Source organism: Electrophorus electricus, chromosome 24, assembly GCF_013358815.1.
Source record: "Electrophorus electricus isolate fEleEle1 chromosome 24, fEleEle1.pri, whole genome shotgun sequence".
Classification (NCBI taxonomy): domain Eukaryota; kingdom Metazoa; phylum Chordata; class Actinopteri; order Gymnotiformes; family Gymnotidae; genus Electrophorus; species Electrophorus electricus.
The window spans coordinates 8835238-8856656 of NC_049558.1; the positions used below are offsets into that span (position 1 = coordinate 8835238).

The following is a 21419-nucleotide window of genomic DNA, read 5'->3' on the forward strand; positions in this document are numbered from 1 at the left end:
TAATGATAAATACAATAAGAGTTGATTAAGACCATTTTGACACAATAGCAGAATTTAATTCATATCTGAGGATAATGTGAAAAAAATGTTTGGATGATAACAGCTTTAAGTGAATCTTGAGGAGAATGAGTAGATGCACATTATTTAAAAATACCGTTTCAATGGATCTATCAAGATGGGTTGGGGTATTTTAGTAGATCAGTGTGCATCCCTCTCAAGATTAGTCTTGTTTTTATTTGTTTGTTTTTCTACAATACAGTAACAAGGATTTTTAAAATGTATGCTACTTTTAATGAGCTTTCATATTTTTATTAGGATTTTTTGAGTGTGCTTATTTAATAAAGACTTATGGACTGATTTAATAAGAACTGATGCATGCATTGATATAACAAATTGCAAGCCGACAGTGTTTCCAGTGTTTTGTTCAATTTATTTGGTGTACTTACTTCATTGTAGCTAGACTTATTTAAACTAAGGTTCCATCACCATGGCAAAATCATCCAATAGTTACTGATCTGTTTGTCATAGTAACCAAGTAGTGTTTACCTAAGCCCAATAGATTCACAGAAAGCTAAAAAACTGCCCTAGCAGGGACTAAGAGCTAATACAGATCTGTTACATGAAACTTTGTTTATAAATCACAGATTTCATGATTTCAGTACTAAATTATGTTTAGTCACATAAACCAGACTGCTTTTACAGGATGTATTTTTTGATTGTGAGCTGCAATGGGATAAAATAATTAACTCAACTAGCTATAAAAGTATATTTATGCCTAAAAGTGCCTTTGGTCATTATAAGCAAAATATTTCTCTGGGTGCTACACTCTCCAAACTGAAGAAAAAGAAAAAAATAGATAAGTATTCCGAATATATTAAGACAGTAATGATGACATTTATGTGAGTCTGAGTAATTTGACTACAGCCACTAAAGATGGTGAATCTGACTAGAAAGACAATAAATTTGACACTTATTCATGTCATAATCCTTCACCCTGAAGGTAAATAAAGTGGAATAGATTTAACTTCAGATTCATAGAATAACAGATCGTTTTTGCTTGAACTTATTCAAGTCCATTTAATTTTACATCTGGAGAGGTTATAATTAGTGTTTCTATTATGAAACGTTTAGGTTGTCCATAGCAACTGTAGAGCCTGTTCAAATGCAGTGCATAAGTGTTGGGTTTTTCACATCTGACAAAACTTTAGCTTAATGCATGGCTTAATGGTCTGACTTTGTCAAAGTATTTTAATGAGCTTTTTTTCCCCCAAGAGAACTCTGGTGAAGTCTAGATGAGACTACAACTAGTTTTAGATTCCCCATGTAAATCCACAGTTAGAAGAGAATGGCAGTGAGGCCTTTTATAAAGATTAATATTTTTTATCTAAAGGGATATGAACAATTGAGCATTAAACATTTATAAGAATGACTCCTTGTCTGCCATGTGTCTAGAAATGATGGTGAATCAGTTTTATTCATTATAGGTAGCACTATTATTTTTTTTTGAATACTTTTATATGTGAAACCCTAAGATCTGAGTCTCAGTGGTTAAGGTACTTGACTACTAGTCAGAAGGTTGCTGGTTCAAGCCCCACTGTTGGGCCCCTGAGCAAATGCTTAACACTCAAGTTGTGACCAGTCAGAATTGTAAGTTGCATTGGATAAAAACATCAGGTACATGCTTTGATCTTAGATATGAATAATTGTGTAGCTAAACAACAATTAAACAAATGGGTATTTTATCATTTTAAGTATCTTTTTAAGTAAGAAATTATAAGCATAAATAAAGTTCACCCACAATGCCAAACTCTGAGTAGGCCTACTCAACTAAACAACTATGCACGCTGTCAAAACGCTGAGCAACCTGCACACAACAGAAAGTCTCTGCTGCACCCTGCAGTTTAGATAGAGATATTGACTTTCTATATAAACGTAGAGCAAGGTTTTTGGCAACTTATTAGGAACGCCATACATTAAGTGTTTATATCATATATTTACCGCCAAGGAAGCCTCCAGATAATGTTAATAACTTTGCCCTAATGTGGCACAAAACCTCTAAAACTAAATTGTCCACATTTTTTACTATTTTGATTATTATGTGTAAAACAACAACAGTAGATCTCTCACTAACCTTTGAGTTAGCACAATAATTTGTAATACCATAAACGTGAACAAGGCAGATGTAGTAAGTGCCATGGGGCAGCTATACGATGCGTTAACACCTCCTACAAACAGAGGCGCTGTAGTTTGAAAGCGGTCGAGGCTCTGGAGGAAGTGCGTTTGTTGTTGTTCCGGAAGTGAAGCGCGGCGACAGTGAAGCGACGATGGCGAGCGCTGCAGCGAAACAGCCCTCGAAAAATGCCACTAAAGGCTCTGCTGGAGCTGGTGGCGGAGCCGCCGCCGGTGGTGCCGCAGTACCTTTGGCGTCTCCACTTATGGGTGGCCTCAACAAAAAGAAGAAGCCGTTTCTGGGCATGCCAGCGCCCCTTGGTTACGTACCTGGTCTCGGCAGAGGGTATGGATAGGCTAACCCATGTTAGCGTTAGCTAAGCTAGCTTTCTTGATTGTTGAAATAATTACTGAAATAATCAGAAACTCCAAGATCATAAATATTCATGTAGCTAGGTTAACGGTACGGTTTTGTACACTGAACCAAACAGCTGCCTATTCTGGACGTCACTGGACTTGTATCTCAGCGTGAAAATAATTGGTTAGCTGGCTGGCTGGATGGCTGGATAAGGTGCTTAACTACAGTTTGTGCGTTTGTCTGGTTCCTCACGGCAGAGCCACTGGTTTCACAACACGATCGGATATCGGTCCGGCTCGAGATGCCAACGACCCTGTGGACGACCGTCATGCTCCTCCGGGGAAGAGAACGGTGGGCGATCAGATGAAGAAGAACCAGGACGACGACGACGAGGATTTGAACGACACCAACTACGATGAGGTAGCTAACGACTCTGCAGATACTTTTTGCAAATTATGTTGCATCCCCTTCTTCCAAATGCACGGACTGTTTTGAAATAATCAATTCTGGCCACGCTATGTTCAACAACCCAACTTTTCTACTTATTTACCTTATTAAAATATGCATTTTGGGTATTTTGTATGTTTACCTTTTTAAAAAAAAATGTGTGGGTCTTTTAGTTCAATGGCTATGCTGGTAGCCTGTTCTCCAGCGGGCCTTATGAGAAGGATGATGAAGAGGCTGATGCCATCTACGCAGCACTGGACAAGCGAATGGACGAGAGACGGAAGGAGAGAAGGTGAGAGCTCCCTGTCCTCCAAACGCAGGAGTAGAACGTGCTGTTATGTGTGAATAATTTATGATGGCCTCCTCCTTTTAAAAAATTTTTCTTCCATGACATAATGTGGACATTACAGATTTGTATGTGAGCAGCCACCCTCCACCCCAAGAAAATACAATAATACACTACATGCTTAGACCGGTTCATTAATTATTAAATGTGTCTTGGTTATATTTTAACTGTCGATTTAGACGATGATCATCATATTCATTTTGTAGCTCTTCCAAATAAAATTAGTGCACTGGGATATTTACATAGTCCTACACATTGGGTTTTTATGTCACTGGTGATATTTTTTTGTTTGTTGTTTTTATTCACATTTCCACAGGGAGCTGAGAGAGAAGGAGGAGATAGAGAAGTATCGTATGGAGCGGCCCAAGATCCAGCAGCAGTTCTCTGATCTAAAGGCATGTCTGTTGCTTCTGCTGAGTATTTGGCTGCTTCCTATTTAGTGATTTTATTATAATTACTTTTTTTTCCTTATTGCCTTAAAAAGTATTGAAGATGTTATTGACAGTTTCTTTTCAGCTGAACGTTCTTTACATCCTAATATCTGTCACTAATAGTCCCTGTCAGAGGAAGAAAATGTCTCTGTGACTTTGTAACCTCAACTTTGCAGCTAAGATTTTCAGCATGGTTTAGCTGTATTAGTCTGTATTAATCAGAAAATCTTTCTGCAAGTAGGCTGTCCTCTTTGTACAAAAGGTGTGGAGTTAAAGAAACATGCAGTCTGTTAATCACCAAATTCTCTAATTCTTGATTTGTGACTGTGTAGAGGAAGCTGGCTGAGGTAACAGAAGAGGAGTGGCTGAGCATTCCAGATGTGGGTGATGCCCGGAACAAGAGACAAAGGAATCCACGCTATGAGAAACTCACGCCTGTACCTGACAGCTTCTTTGCCAAGCACCTCCAAACTGGAGACAACCACACCACTGTTGACCCCCGTCAAGGGGTGAGGACACCAAAAAAAATGTTCTTTATTCTCATGATTATCATCTTTCCTTGGTGATTAGAGCTTAATAGAAAATCAGGCATTCAGTTGGTAAACATCTTTGAGTTTTGAATGGCATTTCTTGTATTTCCACAGCAATTTGGTGGTTTGAACACACCCTTCCCTGGGGGCTTAAACACTCCATACCCAGGAGGCATGACACCAGGGGCCGGAGAGCTGGACATGAGGAAGATCGGCCAGGCCAGAAACACTCTAATGGATATGAGGCTCAGTCAGGTACACACTGCACCACTGCCCCTCTTCAGTCCAGTTAAGAACCACTGTTGGAGAACAACACATTTAACACTTAGACTACATATTATATGCATAAAACAAGCTCTTATGCAGTGTAACGCGTGTACCTAAAATGCAGGAATGTCGAACATGGTAGGGATTTCTTGAGCTTCAGTCTTCTGTGGCTGACATTGTCAACTCCACAAATAATCTCTGGAAATTCCAGAAGGGTCATTTGGTTTGTTGTGGCGGTTTTGGGTTGTGTTTTTCCTGACACAACAAGGTCTTATAAGCCCAGGACATCTTCAAATGTTCCTTTGGGACCTGCAAAGTGACTGAGATCAGATATACTACACTAAATGCTTTAATTAATCAGAGCTGATGGACTCTCTCCTAAGATATTGTCCACTAATATAGTTTTTAATACTGAGACAGTTTTATTAACTTGCCTCTTAACTTGATTGACTCTTTTTTTTTTTTTTTTCCCCTGTAATTTCATTTCACATCCTTTTTCTATTAAGTAGATTAAGTGATTTCCTCCTTTTCCTCCTGCATTGTTTGAGTTTAGGCTAAATGTATCATATCATATCCTATGCAACTGGAAACTACTGTGTTGTGTAGGAATAGTGGCAGAGCTGATGTGGGTGCGCGCGCGTGTGTGTGTGTACCCAGGTCTCTGACTCGGTGAGTGGGCAGACAGTGGTGGACCCTAAAGGCTATCTCACAGACCTAAACTCCATGATCCCTACACATGGAGGTGACATCAGGTCAGTTCCTGCGCTTTCCTTCATAGAGGCGCACCTTCAGATAGCAATGATTTAACCTTTCACACACTAATTTCAGTGTGACCATTTTTTTTCCACAACAGAAATATCTCTACATATTAGCTTGCATTGGATCTACATTGGATCAGTTGCTAATGAGACATTTTTTGTGAGATTTTAACTGTGGCGATTTGCTACGCATTCTGGCACTGCCACACAGCAATTCTTATCCTCCGACCTGGCCTCTCGGATGGTCATAAGAAGATGTCGATGTTTTTATCCGCAGTGACATTAAAAAGGCACGCTTGCTGCTGAAGTCGGTGAGAGAGACGAACCCTCACCACCCTCCTGCTTGGATAGCCTCAGCACGTCTAGAGGAGGTGACGGGCAAACTGCAAGTGGCTAGAAACCTCATCATGAAAGGGACTGAAATGTGTCCCAAGGTCAGGCAGACTCTTTCTCTTTTTGCTCTTTCCACACATGAATCTGTACAAATATGAATTAAAAGTAAATATTCTTAAGAAGGCAACAAATTAGGATTAACATAAAACTATTTTAAATGTAATCATTAAATCACATTAGCAAATGTACAAAGACCAACACATTTGTGACATGGTAATAAGCTGAACAAAAGGGTCCATGGTTGTTCAGTAGGGGGCAGCATGGGAAAGTATGTAAAGACTTAAGGGTTTTACTCCTGTATTAAGTGTTGCTTTGCGATGTTGACTGGTTGTTATAGTGACCTAAACTTGCATGTTGCATTTGCTGGAAAACTCCCTATAGTGGTGTAGCTGTTTTCTCAAGCTGCAAAAACAATGGCACTGTGTCTGTACATCCTGTCCATAAACTTGTAACTTTTACCTTCAGAATAGGTTCAGTATTTGGGGTAATGCCTATCTGGAACGGACATTCTCATTAACTGTGTCTTATTTCAAATGCATGAAATAGCTTTTGGAGCAGAACCCACCCTCCTTCTGTACGGAGATAATTGACTCTGGAGCACTCGCGCGCGCGCGCACACGCACACACACACACACACACAAACAAGATTGATTAACTCAGTTTACTAGTACTTTCTGATAATAAGCTTTTTGCCCTGTCTGGGATAAGAGCTGTAGTAAATCTGGTCATCTGACTTTTAACCACAGACTATTGCTTCTCCGGGTTCCCCACTGCACTGGGAAAGTAACTGCAGTAGTGCTGGATGAAGATGGCTTTGTACTGTGTAATCTGATGTTACAGTGTTTAGAGTTCGTTTTTGACACAGGACTAACGGTACTCATATGATGGTACAGATGTGTGGCATTTTATCTGCCCTGTACGCAAGCGCATGTGTGTTTCTCTTTGTTCGTAACAAATGTCTCCTTTCTTATAAGAAAACAAAGATTTTGGCATTTTAGACACCCTCCTGAGGCAAAAAACCTAACTTATTTTAGCGATATTAAATGAAATACTAAGCTAACTAAATGAGCCAAAAATATCTTTGGAGTTCATAAGTTTAAAGTAAGGATTAAGGATTTATGTACATAAGCTCCAGTTATGACAGTTACTTGAAAGCCCCCAACAGACAGCATTTACCTGTGCGTGCATGTGTGTGGTTGCGCATGCTTGCGTTCTATCCGCAGAGCGAGGATGTGTGGCTGGAGGCCGCACGACTGCAGCCGGGAGACACCGCAAAGGCGGTGGTGGCACAGGCCGTGCGCCATCTACCTCAGTCTGTGCGCATCTACATCCGAGCAGCCGAGCTCGAGACCGACATCAGGGCCAAGAAGCGCGTGCTGAGGAAAGGTCAGTGACCGAGCTGCTTCCCTTAAAAAAAAAAAAAAAAAAAAATTATTTCCTCTCTTCCTCTTTCTATCCTTTCATCCACCTTCTCCTCGCTTCCTTTGCTTGTGCGCTCCTCTTCCCGGCAGCATGCCTCTGTGACAGACAGATGGTTTGTTTCCTCCCTCCTAACGAGTCGCTGAGCCTCGGCTTGTTCAAGCTCATTGTGCAGCCGCTGCCTCCTCGGCACCCCTAAGTCTAAGCACCCCTGCCGCTAGCCCTTTATCCCAGATAGGCTTATTACTGAATAGCTGTGTAGAGCTTATGCAATGAATGAGATCAGATGTTCCTAATCCTGTGCAAAACTAGTTGTTACATAATAGTTGTTAAATAATAGATGAATCAGAAGATTTATATTAGGAATATATGTGACCTCTTAATTTGTGGTTGTAGCCCCACGATTTCTAGTGCAGCACGGTGACGGGCATATACAAGATGTACGTGTTTACGTTAAAAGGCTTATTGTTTAGTTACACACAGAGACAATAAAACACTGGCCTATGAAAATAAACGTGTGCATCTGCCTCTGTCTCTGCGTGCGTCTCTCTATATGGGTCTCTGTCTACCTCCCTCTCTGCGTCTGTCACATTGCAGCTCTGGAGAACGTATCCAAGTCGGTGCGTCTGTGGAAGACCGCGGTGGAGCTGGAGGAGCCGGAGGATGCCAGGATCATGCTGAGCAGAGCCGTGGAGTGCTGCCCGACCAGCGTGGAGGTACACAGACGCATCCGTGCTTGGGGGGCAATAAAGCCAATTCTCTCTTTAAAAAAAACCATTATAAATCATGTTCATCTCTGTGCAGAATTGTTCAGTTGTAATTTCACAATCTCAAAGACACTTCTAATAAGATTACACAATTAAGATTCTCTGGAATATTGTTCTAGACTTTTGGAGCTGTCAGTTAAATATCTTCTACCAGCTGAGTTGTAAGTGATTCTGTAAACAGTAGGTTTGCCTCAGCTGAAGTGATCACGGGGCTATAATGCTTAGAGTTCAGTATGCTGGAAATGGAACGGTATTGCCAGATTGGTTTGATGATTTCCAGCCAAACACATAGCATAAGAATGGCTATAAATTATGAAAAAAAGAGATTAATTTGACCAATTTTATTACAATACCCCAGCATAGCTTTAACAACAGAAATTACAGGAATAATCAGCCATTCACACTTTTGCAATAGAACATGGGTCATAAAACCAGATAGAGATATTGCAAAAACGCATTGCAGATACACATTTGTCAAAAAGCCACATAAGTGCTGTTCATTGTAATTAACATAATGGAAACCTGTGTGTGTCTGTGAGAGAGAGAGATTGTGCGCGAGTGTGCTCGTACATGTCAGCAGTTGAGTGCATGCGTGAGTGTGTGTGCATGCACATGATGCATAACATGGTGGTACTATGTAAGTCAATAGGAGTTAATACAAATAGCTTGATGTCATGAGCAAAGATAATGCAAACCTTTTAATGTGCTGATGTAACTTGAATAAGAAATCATGTTTGGATTTGTTTTCCTGGTGGGAATGTGGGTTGCTGCATCCTGAACAAGGCACACCTACTAAGAGATGATATTCAACCAGCAGGAAACATTTTGTCATCTTGCATACATCTTTTTATAATTTAGTTCCACAGAACATCCATTTTAAAGTCAGATTACCTCAGGGTCCTTAACAGTAGCTTCTAGTTGTACAGAAATAAAATGTTTCTCATTTCTGCCAGACTTCAATGTCTGCCATTTAAGATAATGATGTTGCTGATTCTTGCTAAACTGCAGGTCTAACTATAAATCATCAGCATAAAAAATATAATTTATAATTTGTTAATTACTTACAAATTCAAGATGGCATATCAAGAGCTAAATAAGGCCAGAACTTAAAAGATCATGGCTAATAATGCTAAATGATGTGCTCAAGATATGGTTTCTTAACAACTGCAAATTTGGGAAAACTTAGGCGCCTGGACAGGCCGAGTGACGATTACTCGTGATTCGTAAAAGTGTTCCTGTTCAGTAGTGCCTGCTAACGGCCCTCTAATTACACACTTATAAAATGCACCTGTTAGCACCTACATGCCAGAACATGTCAACGTGGTCTAGGAAGAGAAGCACCAGACTTTAGACCACGCATACAAAGAGCATATACATCCACTAAGGGCGTTTTCAAACTAGAGCTTTTCTCCAGACCCAGGTCTGCTTGCTCCGTGAGTTTGGTATGTTTGGTCATGTGTGAAAGCAGTTTTTGAGCCCAGGGGGGTTCAGAGTACCGATCTCTGGTCCTTCTGAAATCACTGGTCTCAAACCAGGTATTTGCTTCTAGCGAGCTCTAGTGCAGTCTGCAACAGGTGTGGAAGGTATCGGCCTCCAGCGCTGCATGTGGGGTGGCATGATTGGTTCGTTTGGTAATGTGACTGCTTTGACTTATCGTGTTACTTCCCTTATCAAGTTTCATGTATTTTTCTGATTAAATAAAGGCTTATCCAGATAAAAAAAAAACCCAAACAAACCTTTTTTTAATTTCTTAGGTACTTAAAATGTTTGCACAGCATTGTATATTTTACAGGGGGGGAAAAGTCTACAGACGTGCAATGCAACAGAAATGTCCTCATACAAGAATAGCTCCTTGTTTGCAGGTGCTCCTGCACGGTGAAATTCCCAAAAGCTCCATTCCTTGCCACCCGATTGTTTGCACCCAACGAAATAATAAAAACCAGCAAACGGATGAAGCTTCTGTCTATCATTTAGCGCACCTGTATGTGCAGAAAAGTGACGTATAGAATAACGCTACCGATCCACGGTTCAGATAGAGTTCCTGTGTGTGATGATGAGCGCTTCTCTCAAACCAGCCCAGAATCGGGCCTGGTTGTGGACTCGAGTACTCGGGACAAGTGTGAAAACACCCTAAAAATGTTCAGAAGCTCAAATTTCATCTCCTTCCTATGCAGTCTTTGCTAAAGTCTTACAGTTATCTTTTAGAACTTGCTGTTTGTTTTGTAACAGAATACCCTTATAACTAGACATTTCGTTTATGATTTACGGCAGAGTCATTTTGTCTTGTGCTCTAAATGCTACTGACCCCTGTGCTTAATCATACTGTCAGGATTTTGCTTCTACTGCTGAGGAAATGTTTGGTGCCAACATTTGGGTAGCGGTAGAGCAGTTTAGTTTCTGTTGGTGTTACTCAGATGTTTCCTGGCTTTTCTTCAGCCAGTACTGCCTGCAATGAAGTTTAGTTTTCCAGAGCTAGTTCTTGAGTAGCCCGTTGTGACATTTTTGTTCCACTATCTCAGCATCAGTCACTGCAGTAATGTTAAGGCAGCACTAGGAAAGGGAACATTCTCTATTTAAAACTTGCTTCTTAAAAAACAAATAAATTAATCGTTTGACACGTACAGTAACACATTGCTGAACCCCTCGGAGAGCCAGTGCCCTATTGAGCAGCTGAAATTCATCTTAAATCGCACATCAAACATATCATGCCTTACAAATGAACCAGTGTCCCTCCTCACTGGCTTACAGCTCTGGCTCGCCCTGGCTCGGTTAGAGACGTACGAGAATGCCAGGCGGGTTCTGAACAAGGCCCGTGAGAACATCCCTACTGACCGGCACATCTGGATCACTGCCGCTAAGCTGGAAGAGGCCAATGGCAACACCCAGATGGTGGAGAAGATCATAGACAGAGCCATCACCTCGCTGAGAGCTAACGGGGTGGAGATCAATCGCGAGCAGTGGATTCAGGTCAGCTACGCCCACAAAGAAACGCCGTACATTTCATTCCACATAGGCTTGTTTAGAATGGACAATCAAGTGGCAGTCTACTATGAGAAACTCGAGAACTTATTTATTCATGAAATGAAGATGAATCAATAGAAAATTAGCATTTTTCGAAATGTATTAGAATAATATGAATTTAATTAATATTTCTCTTCAAGGTTATACGGTTCATTTAGCAGAAACAATTTTCTGTTGGGTTCTTTGTAGGTTTTCTGTTTCCAGTAAAAATACAAACACAATATTGTTTCTTTTTTAGTTCTCTTTTCTTTATTATCCTAAGCATGGTTTGTGTATTCAGAGGGAAATGTTCAAAAGTAGTTACTTTGACTTTAAATAGACCTCAGTACGAGCTAGAGCATACTGAGTGGATATGCAGCGGAGCACATCCAGCCTGCCTCAGTTGAGGGTTCTGAGGTGAGACATTGGGAGAACATTATGACGCTGGGTTACGCAACAGCACAATATTTTGTATTTAACCTAGGTGATCTCTCTCTCTCTCTCTCTCTCTCTCTATCACTATACACACACACACACACACACACACACAATGTGGGTAGAAGACATTTCTCTGCCAATGCAACCTGGCAAACCTCTTTTACCCCATACAAGGAACGATTTCTTCTGTCAGGTGACACCCTGATATGGCTTGGACTCAGCATTTCATTAGGAAGGAATAGGTTCTGACTCAAGTCTCAACACAGATGGTTGTGCACAAACCAAGCTTCTCATCCACAATGTGACTTTGATCTAACACAAAAAAATATGCCTTTTTAGTGCCTTTAGAAAGGACTTATTCAGACTACAGCAGTGGATTCTTTCCTTCTGCAGTCCTTATTCATTTTCTCTGTCTCTCTCTCTCCTTTCTCAGGATGCTGAGGAGTGTGATAAGGCTGGCAGCGTGGCCACGTGTCAGGCGGTGATCAGAGCTGTGATTGGCATCGGCATTGAAGAAGAAGACTGCAAACACACCTGGATGGAGGATGCAGAGAGTGTGAGGAAGTGCCACCCAACATACAAAGAGTCAATGGAACCAATAGCTTTCATTTATGGAAAGAAAATGCATAAATTATGAACCCTCATTTGGATATGGCAATTTTTGCAGTGTTTGTAAGAGCAAAAATCTTAAATTATGCATGAAGTCCAGTGGCGAATCGAGCCAGCTACTGTTTGGTTGCAACTGCTTTGGGTTGTTTGTCAAATCATGCTTAATTATTAATTATCTCCACTGTGTGTGTGTGTGTGTGTGTGTGTGTATATCTCACAGTGTGTAGCTCATAATGCCCTGGAATGCGCCCGTGCCATCTACGCCCATGCTCTGCAAGTCTTTCCCAGCAAGAAGAGCGTGTGGCTTCGAGCAGCTTACTTTGAAAAAAGCCACGGCACGCGGTGAGATAAAGGCCCTGACACGGAATGTCATCTCACCCTGCTTATCTTGGCTGATTATCTTGTAGCCATTAGAGGATATCGTATTATACTGAAGCCTTGATTTGTATTGCACGATTATGAGCTTTTAAGTGCTGCTCATTCTGCTTGTCTGCAGAGAAATCTCAAGGTGCTTTCTCTCCAAACCCCCCCCCCCCCCTTCTCTTTTTCAGAGAATCTCTGGAGGCTCTTTTACAGAGGGCAGTGGCTCACTGTCCTAAGGCAGAGGTTCTGTGGCTGATGGGGGCCAAGTCTAAGTGGCTGGCTGGAGACGTCCCTGCGGCCAGGAGCATTCTGGCACTGGCCTTCCAGGTGAGCCCCAATCCTGCCTCTTTTGCACACTTAAGCTGGCTTTATACGGTGCAGCTCCACATCTTACAACACCTGACAGACGTGGATCGCATGAGATTCTGCAGCTAAAATCTTGAGCAAATACTATGACAGACTGTGCAACCTCCTTTCTGTTGAAAGTCAGACCATATGATAAAGTTTTTTCATAAACGTATGATGGTGGAAATGATGATATTCTGCTTTTGTCGTCCATATGTAACTTTTTTTTTTTTTTGCATAAAAAGGGCATGGTCTCTGATTCCATATTTCTACAGAACATTTACATGCCTTGTTTTCTTTTCACGACACTGCTGTTCACTAGAAGTCAGTGCGTGGGTTGTGCGTGATTCCAGGCTGCTCCCTATTGGTTGTTTTTAGATGTGCACTATAGCAGAGGTCACATGGCACGATTTTGGAGCTAAATTCCTGCCACTGCCAGAAGACAACTGTGGGCCATCTTTGGTAGCAGAGGCACTGAATTGGCAGCCATAAGAGCATGAGGCGTCACGCGTTCAAAGACCACAGAAATCTTTCACTATCTGTGATTTTGTGTGACAGCATAATCATTATGTTAATTAACTGGGTTAAATATGCTCAGTACGTGTCATTAAGATGGATATTTCTGGCTGTTTCGTGATGTTACTTTTGTATACTATCGCCAATGACTTTGTCTAGAAATTAGCAGAGTATTTTCGGCATGTATAATGTGAGGTTCTCATTTTGCTGCATCTCATACTTTAGACTCGTTTCAACAAACCACTTCCTAGGCCCTTTCTGCCAGCCTTATCTTAGGCTTCACCAGTACTCAGACATTCTTGGTTTTGCTTCAGATAAACCCCCCCACCTCATCCCTGACCAAGACCTTGAACCGCTCGGTCTCTTCCCTCAGGCCAACCCCAACAGTGAAGAGATCTGGCTGGCTGCAGTGAAGCTGGAGTCGGAGAACAATGAATACGAGAGAGCCCGCAAGCTGCTGGCCAAAGCGCGCAGTAGTGCCCCGACTGCCAGGGTGAGTGTCCCAGCACAGCTTGGCATCCTTCAACTAACTCCTTTTCACTACAAGGTTCACTTTTGAGAGATTCATGGTTGTTTTTTGGTGGTGAGTCACTCTGCTAACTTATCCGTCTTGTGTAATCGAGGCCTAAATTGGGGAGCCCAGAGGGGACATTTCAACACTCTCTGAAGCCTGCTTGTGCTGGTCTCAGGAGGGAAGAAACCCTGCTTTACTGTTTTTGTATTTGTTATTTAAAAGCTTTTTGTGTAAGGCTGGAGTAAATGCTGAAAGAAAAAAAGAAAAAGATTACATAAATATTTGGCTTAAGGGCGATGATGAAACTAGTGAATAGTGTTTGTTACCAAACAGTTCAATATTTATAGTCAGGAGCAATGTTCTTAGACATCCCTGGACATGAAAGGCACATGGCACTGCTGTACCTGAACCTACATCTGACTGTATGACAGATAATCTACACAGCTAAACAGTTTTCTGGCCTCTGGTATATTTGTGTAGTTATGTGCCTCTTTAAATGAAATACTGAAAAAGAGGACAATTTGTCATTCAGTGATAATTTAAACCAATAAATGTTCATACATAAAGGATTCAAGTGCCAGATAATTATCTAGTGACTACACAATATCTAGTATTTCAGTGATTTACTTTCTGACAGTGACTTACTTTACTTTTTGAAGTCTGTGACTGAATTATCTGAATTAGTTTTGGTACTTAATTCCTAATTGTGGGTTGTCAGAATAGTGCCATGGCCCCAGGAACAGCTCTGTTTTACTAGGAGAGTAAATGCATTTCTGTGATTTTAGTAAGTGCTGTCCTATTATTGCAGATGGTGGTGGTGTTGTCTCTAAGGGCTTTAGTTACCATGGTAAAAACCCCCAAAAAACACATCTGCCGTATACATCATTTCCTATTCCATGCCAATATCCTGCCTCTGAAGTAGCTGCCCATAAATATCATGCATCATTTAATGCGTATTGCTACAGACCTCTGAAATAATGAACAAATAGACACAAAGCCCAAACTGACACATCCGTGTGCAGCAGTTAGAATACACCCTGTTTCTCATACGCACACAGTCAGTAATGTCACTCTGATGATAAATCTGAAAAGGCGCAAATGTTTGTATAGTCAAGTTACTTTCCACTTGTCTATTTTGGCTTTAGACAGGGTTCCAGATTTTCAGTGTAAAAACAGCACCAAACAGGATCGTGGCTTCTCCGTACTTGTCGTGTGAAAGATTCTCTCCTGCATTATTTGTGCCATGAAATGCTGCATGTGGTCAATAAGTATGTGATTGTGATTTTGGTTTAAAGTCACAGAATACTGTACTGCAAAATATCCATTTTACGCCATTATTATAAAAGTAAAAGGTTGCCAAACGTTGCATATCATGCACAGTACAAATATAAAGAGTCATGCCTCGTGTCTTTTCACAAAGCAGAGTTTCTTATTTAGATGTGGCAAACAGGAGGTGTGTTTAGAGGTTTGCAATTGAACTACGCAGAAGAAGGTGGCTTCTCTTGTCTCTGGGCAAAAGGTTAAGAGCAGGATAGTGTCCTGTCTCTCCTATTTAAACAGGTTGGATGTTTGGAAGTTAATGATGCGAATGGTGCCAGAACATCTCTTGTCTGGGCTTGTCTTGCTTCAGGAAATGGTGTCCGCATCAAAGCACTTTTCACCCCATCAGCTGTCACTCTGATACTTAGCAACACTCTGTGAAAGGGATAGTGTTTTCAAAGCAATCAGTGCAAACGTGTGGGAAATGGTGACGAATACCCTATGCGTATCTTTCATGCTTGGCGTATATGTTACCGCTTAAACAGCACTTAATTTTAAATTACTCAGTCCAAATGTTGAAAATTTGTGTCTGAAAATTTCCTAAATCTTTTTTTCTTTTGTTTAAGAAAAGGGAATCATTTGCATGTTTCATTTTGCCATATTAGCTGCCATATATTTTGAACTCACTTGTCATCATGCAGTCAGTCACAGAACAGGAATACGACGTGCCATTTTCTCTTATACACAGCTGCTTTAGCACCCATGGTTTGTAAAGAGAAGCACGTGTCCTTCTGCAGGTGTTCATGAAGTCTGTGAAGCTGGAGTGGGTGCTGGGGAACATTGCAGCAGCCCAGGAGCTGTGCTCAGAGGCCCTAAAGCACTATGAAGACTTCCCCAAACTCTGGATGATGAAGGGCCAGATTGAGGAACAGTCAGAAAATATGGACAAGGCCCGAGAAGCCTACAATCAGGGGGTAAGGTTGACACACAGGGAAGTTCAGCTCAATTTAGAATGTTTTGCTAGTGTCCAAAATCACACAAATTATCGATAGGCAATGTAAGGGATTTCTCAACGCTAACTCTTCATCTCTGCTAACTAACTATGTTGGCTACTGATCACTTTTTAGTTGAATGTACGGTGTAAGAGAGGCTAAATAATGTGCAGGTCACTTTGGCCGTTGCCATGAACCTCTTCTCGTCTCGTTGTTGTTTTTCAGCTGAAGAAGTGTCCCCACTCCATGCCTCTGTGGCTGCTCCTCTCCCGCCTGGAGGAGAGAGTGGGTCAGCTTACCCGGGCCCGTGCCATCCTGGAGAAATCTCGCCTCAAGAACCCACAGACCCCTGAGCTGTGGTAGAACATTACACATGCACATTTTATCACTGGTCCACCCACAAACTAAAACACTAAACCCAGAAAAATACCTAAACCTACACTAAAATTCAACTTTCAGTGGTAGCTTTATACTTTCATTATAATGTAGAACAAGACAAGACTTGATCCATGTCCAGGAAACTGACCTAACACAATCTCTCCTTCTTATTTTTTTTCTTTTTACTTTTCATTACCTAGGCTGGAGTCAGTTCGACTAGAATACAGAGCAGGCCTCAAGAATATCTCCAACACGCTAATGGCCAAAGCCTTACAGGAATGCCCCAGCTCAGGTAGACTGTGGCTTCCTCGGTCTCTCTGCCCGCATTAGCCTGTTTTACTGTGATTCTCACATTACCCCTGTGGAGATACCTTCTATGAAGTCCTTTTCATTCATTTCAACAGGCATCCTTTGGGCCGAAGCTGTTTTCCTGGAGGCCAGACCACAGAGAAAGACGAAGAGTGTCGATGCGCTGAAGAAATGCGAGCATGACCCTCATGTTCTTCTGGCTGTTGCAAAGTACGAACAGCTCTGAAAGTGCAAATCCAACCTGTACATCTGTGGTGTCATGGCCGCCCGGTGCAGCTGATACTCATGTTTTGTCCAAATTGTAATGCAGTTTGGCCGGTATTCTCACAAGTATGTGTCTGGTCCATAGGTTATTTTGGAGCGAAAGAAAGATTACCAAAGCTAGAGAATGGTTTTTGCGCACGGTGAAGATTGAGCCAGACCTGGGCGATGCCTGGGCCTTTTTTTATAAGTTTGAGCTTCAACATGGGACAGAGGTAAGAACTGCTGAACGTCTGCCAGGGCATAGTCCATGTCTACTGTTTGGCTTGCATCTGATTTTGAAGTTCTGGTGCAGCTAAAGCAAAACGTTACGAATGTCCTTGGACACATGTAAACAAGGTGGGTTCAGGACTACAAAGTATTTCTTAGTGAGAAAGATTGAAGGACAGTGTACAGCCATATTAAAACTACTAGACAATTCCACACTCCCTCTGTCTCTGCCAATACTAATACCAAAACAGGTTTGCTATGAGAGTAAACATAAAAAATAAATTATTTGTAGTTTGTCTGTACTGTAGCTAAAAATATTCTAAAACAGAAATGGCATTTTGTTCAGAGCCATGGTGTTATTCATTTGCCTCATTCATAGTATTGAACCAATACCAGTTTTGCTGTGCAAGTACAGGTTTGCTATTAAGAAACAAAACTCAGCAGTTTTGCCTCTAGTGTGACTAAAAGCACTCTAAAATCTAAAAAGCTTAGGTGTTATCACTCATTTGTATCACAGCCTGACACAAAATCCCAATATTTAATCAAAACCAGTATTGCTGTGCAAATATCAATTATTTTTATTATTATCAAATTTTATTTTTTAGCTAAGGTGAGTTTGGAAAAGGTGAAATTATGGCTTTTCAAATTTTTTCAAGTTTAGCGACCCAAGACGAGTTTCAACCCACAGCTGTGGCATAAGATTATTCACTAATGGAAAAAGTTCAGGCACGGTAGGAATATCTCTGACTTGGCTTATCTCGTGCCTCAGGAGCAGCAAGAAGAGGTAAAGAAACGCTGTGAGAACGCTGAACCCCGCCATGGAGAGCTCTGGTGCACAGAGTCTAAACACATCCTCAACTGGCAGAAGAAGATTGGCGAGATCCTTGTTCTTGTGGCTGTCAAGATTAAGAACACCTTCTAAACAGGGACTGAGACGCACACTGACACACCCATGCCATGTGCCTGTGCAACTTTGTGTTAGTAAATATGTGCTTTTTTGGAGGCTCTGTGGATAAGGAGTATTTTTGTCTTATTGTCGAGCGAGTTTGCGGCATGTCACTCTTTCTGTTTAGATATAGACAGGATGATACAGCTCTAGGTTGATATTTTTATTGTCAAGCATCAGCAGCTTCTTAAAAACAAATTGTGATATGTAGTCTAACATCATTAGGTATAGTTGTAATGAAGACATTTGATGTCCACCTCCTCGATTAGAGTTGGTGTTTTCATTCATTTATGTTTGTCATGAAGCTTATCTGTACATTTCCAACAAACTGAACAATAAATGATTTGAGGTGAGTGAGCTGATGTAAATTTATAAGATTTCTCTGTTGATTTTTATTAAATAAGCTTAAGTAACATGTACGCAGTCGTGTAAATTATTGGTGTCCACTGCTGAGGCGGAACAGCTTTTTATTTGTAATACGGTTGTTGTTAATAAACTAAAACGTTATGGATATGAGGCAAGTACCGCATTTCCAGACGCGTAAGTAGACAATGCGTCCGAACAAGGTTACACCGTGCGCACGTTGATTGTGGCGATTTGGCGAGCTCTGTCTGCATAGATATAATAGTTTTTAAATATCGTCTTCAGCGAAACCGAAAGAAAAGTGATTGATCGCGGAAGTTTTCTTGGCTTGATCGGACTGGAGTTCTGGTGAAATCCAAAGCGCACCGCCAGTAATCCATGACGGTTAAGGAAATTGGAGTCACGCTGGGGAATTCGGCGATGTTGGACGAGAAGCTGTTAATGCATACGAAGAGAGCGCTTGACAAAAACGTGTACATACAGTCGAAAACCAACAAAATCTAACGTGTGGACGGCGTTTCAGCACTCCTCGGAACATGTGAAGGAGCAGTTTAGTCCGGTGAGCCATGTACGACAAGGGAGGCTCAAGCTGGTGCGCACCGAATGGTATCCGCGCATTCAAAGAATCATATATCAGACGATGATCAATGGTGAGTTATTTACTTATGGCTGCTGTACCCCGTTAATAGAATTTGTCTAAACCAAGCAAACACTCTATTGGGAATTTAAATGCCTAGAAATTGCTGCTCTGCTGTTGTAAATATTTTGAGTGCCTATTCTAGTACATTTTCTATATTTCTACGTTCGACCTAAGCTTATTTGATAGTAATATTAATAAGAGCTTTTTGTTTAAAGTGAATGCATTGAAATAACAGACGATCTCCCCCGCAGACTGTGAGCAAGCCTGTTCTCTGTATCACTGTGGTGCTGCTCCTCGGAGTGGTGCACTCTAAACGCAAATGCAACTACTCCATGATCCTCACCACTTATAGGACACTGACCTTTGTTGAACTCCAGAGTCTGGTAGGTGTTATGGGTTTATGAGTCGCGTCACTTTCGTAATTGCAGTCAGCTCATATAATAGACATTACACTCTTTGTCCCCTTAGTTTATATATCTGCTGTCCTTTTAAAGAATACCTTTCCAGTATCAAAAGGGTGTAACCATTATATTATATGTTTGAGTGCTGCCATCTGCTGGGTCATTAATAAAATTACGATTGAACTGGCCTCTGGCTTGTGCCTACCACCAAACCACAACGTCAAATTATCCCCGAATATACACTCCCTCCTGTATTCTTTTACTTTACTATACACTCTCCACACACTTTACTACAAACATTCCTTTATTATAACAGTTAAAACACTTTTGTAAGTCACTCTGGATGCATGTTTGCTAAATGCCATAAATGTAAATGTGAGGCCAGTGCAGTTAGATCAAGATTTATGTTAGTCACCCTCCAATTATTCATCGGTTGTCAGTTTCCACCACAGGACCATTGCTGACTTATGCTTATTTTACAGTAATTTTATTAACAACTTTACAGTTTACAGTAAATAATTGAGTATGTCTGGATAAGAGACAAGTCTTAACACTTCTGTGACACATGAAAAAAAAAAGTAAAAACTTCAATATCTCCGCTGTGCCTGATACACTCATATTAGCGCAACATCCACTACAATGCCAGTACTATGTCAATGTCATTTCTATGTTCTTAATAGACCATGACAGGATCAGTGCTGAATGGATTTCCATTATTTCAAAAACAGATCATTGCTGAAGGGTATGGTAATTGTCAGATGGGTCACAGCTGGTTGGGATTAAGGGTCGGTTGGTTAGATGGGTCACACATAGACAGGCTTCAGTTTGCTGTACACAAAATGCATTTATAACATTAGTAGAATTCATTCTGTGCTTGTTTTGTATTTTTAACTGTGCTAATATTGAATTTCTGTTGTGTAGAAAGGAAGGTACCGTGGATAAAGTTTTGTAATTGTTATGCCATTCTGTAACCCAGAATCTGACAGGCCCATTTGATACAGCTAAAGAAAAGGACGGTTGTCCTTCTAAAAAGGTAAACTGACCTCACAAAGCATTCCTTTAACATATCTTTTATCATCATTCATTCTATCTAGGCTATAATTATGATAATGATGTATTTTCCACATGTTGTAGATTTGCCATTTTTCATTACTGCTTTGTTTTTGCCCATATGATTAATAGTATGTTATAATGTCTCCCCATCTGTATGTTCCAACAACAGGTACATCGCATTCTGCATTCCATTTATGGCATGACTCAGCTGTTTGCGTGCCTCAGTGAAGGCCATTACAGAGACAGCAAGACTAATATAGTGGCCAGCATGGGCCAGCTCATTAGACAGAACTGCAAAAAGGCACCCATGGCAAGGACCTCCTTTATATAAGTCATCTGTTCTATTTATTCATCTTCTTTTGGAATTTGCAATGTCATATGGTCTAGCATTTAAACTGTATATGGAAACTCAGTTAAATTGCAATTGTTGAACATTTGGTGAATGTGCTGTGAAGTAATTATGGACTTTTACAGGGAAAAAGGCAAAAGGCAACATCCTGCAAAAATGGACGGAAGCAGAAGAAAATAAGGCATCGACGTTTGAAAATAATCGAAATGCTGGTTAAATGCTGGCAAAAGTTGCAGAGTATGTATAACTAACAACATAACACATTCAAATGGTATTTAGAGAAAGAGCTAAGGTTAATATAAAATGATTGCTTTCATGATTTAATATCAAAGTTATTGTTCCAATCTGCAGGACCATTTACTACATTGTGAGACATGCCTTACTATTAATCCCTTTATAAGCAAAATACCTTGCTTTAGTACTCTATACAGCATTCACATAACCACATGAACCAGAGGGTTCTTGCATCTTACACTGTTAAGTGTCATTTGGTTTTCATGTTCACATGGAATGTTGGTGGGGTACAATAAGGGAAAGCACTGAAATTAGTCTTGGCGCCTCCAAGGATTAATAACTTTGGCGTGGAT

The 21419-nt window shown here is 40.9% G+C and overlaps 1 protein-coding gene and 1 long non-coding RNA gene across 2 annotated transcripts; one reads left to right on the top strand and one right to left on the bottom strand.

Moving 5' to 3' along the window:
- The first annotated feature begins 2298 nt into the window (after nt 1-2298).
- prpf6 (PRP6 pre-mRNA processing factor 6 homolog (S. cerevisiae)) lies at nt 2299-18441 on the top strand. Its single transcript, XM_027019226.2, has 21 exons — nt 2299-2515; nt 2785-2947; nt 3148-3266; nt 3637-3715; nt 4084-4260; nt 4396-4536; nt 5206-5300; nt 5584-5740; nt 6923-7085; nt 7716-7834; nt 10634-10852; nt 11757-11879; nt 12153-12274; nt 12484-12622; nt 13530-13649; nt 15728-15904; nt 16148-16281; nt 16501-16592; nt 16705-16819; nt 16959-17085; nt 17850-18441. The coding sequence occupies exons 1-21, from the start codon at nt 2325-2327 to the stop codon at nt 18000-18002; spliced, it is 2925 nt and encodes a 974-aa protein (XP_026875027.2). The 5' UTR covers nt 2299-2324; the 3' UTR covers nt 18003-18441.
- Nucleotides 4502-6951, bottom strand: LOC113583107. The gene is made up of 3 exons (XR_003411230.2): nt 6876-6951; nt 4662-4857; nt 4502-4580 (listed from the first exon to the last, which is right to left on the bottom strand). It is a non-coding gene; the product is annotated as an uncharacterized LOC113583107 (long non-coding RNA).
- Nucleotides 18442-21419: the final 2978 nt, after the last annotated feature.

Coding starts and splice junctions, on each gene's coding strand:
- prpf6 (XM_027019226.2), top strand. CDS start 2,325: ATGGCGAGCGCTGCAGCGAAACAGCCCTCGAAAAATGCCACTAAAGGC. Junction 2,948..3,147: donor ACGACACCAACTACGATGAG/GTAGCTAACGAC, acceptor TGGGTCTTTTAG/TTCAATGGCTATGCTGGTAG. Junction 16,820..16,958: donor GTTCTTCTGGCTGTTGCAAA/GTACGAACAGCT, acceptor TCTGGTCCATAG/GTTATTTTGGAGCGAAAGAA.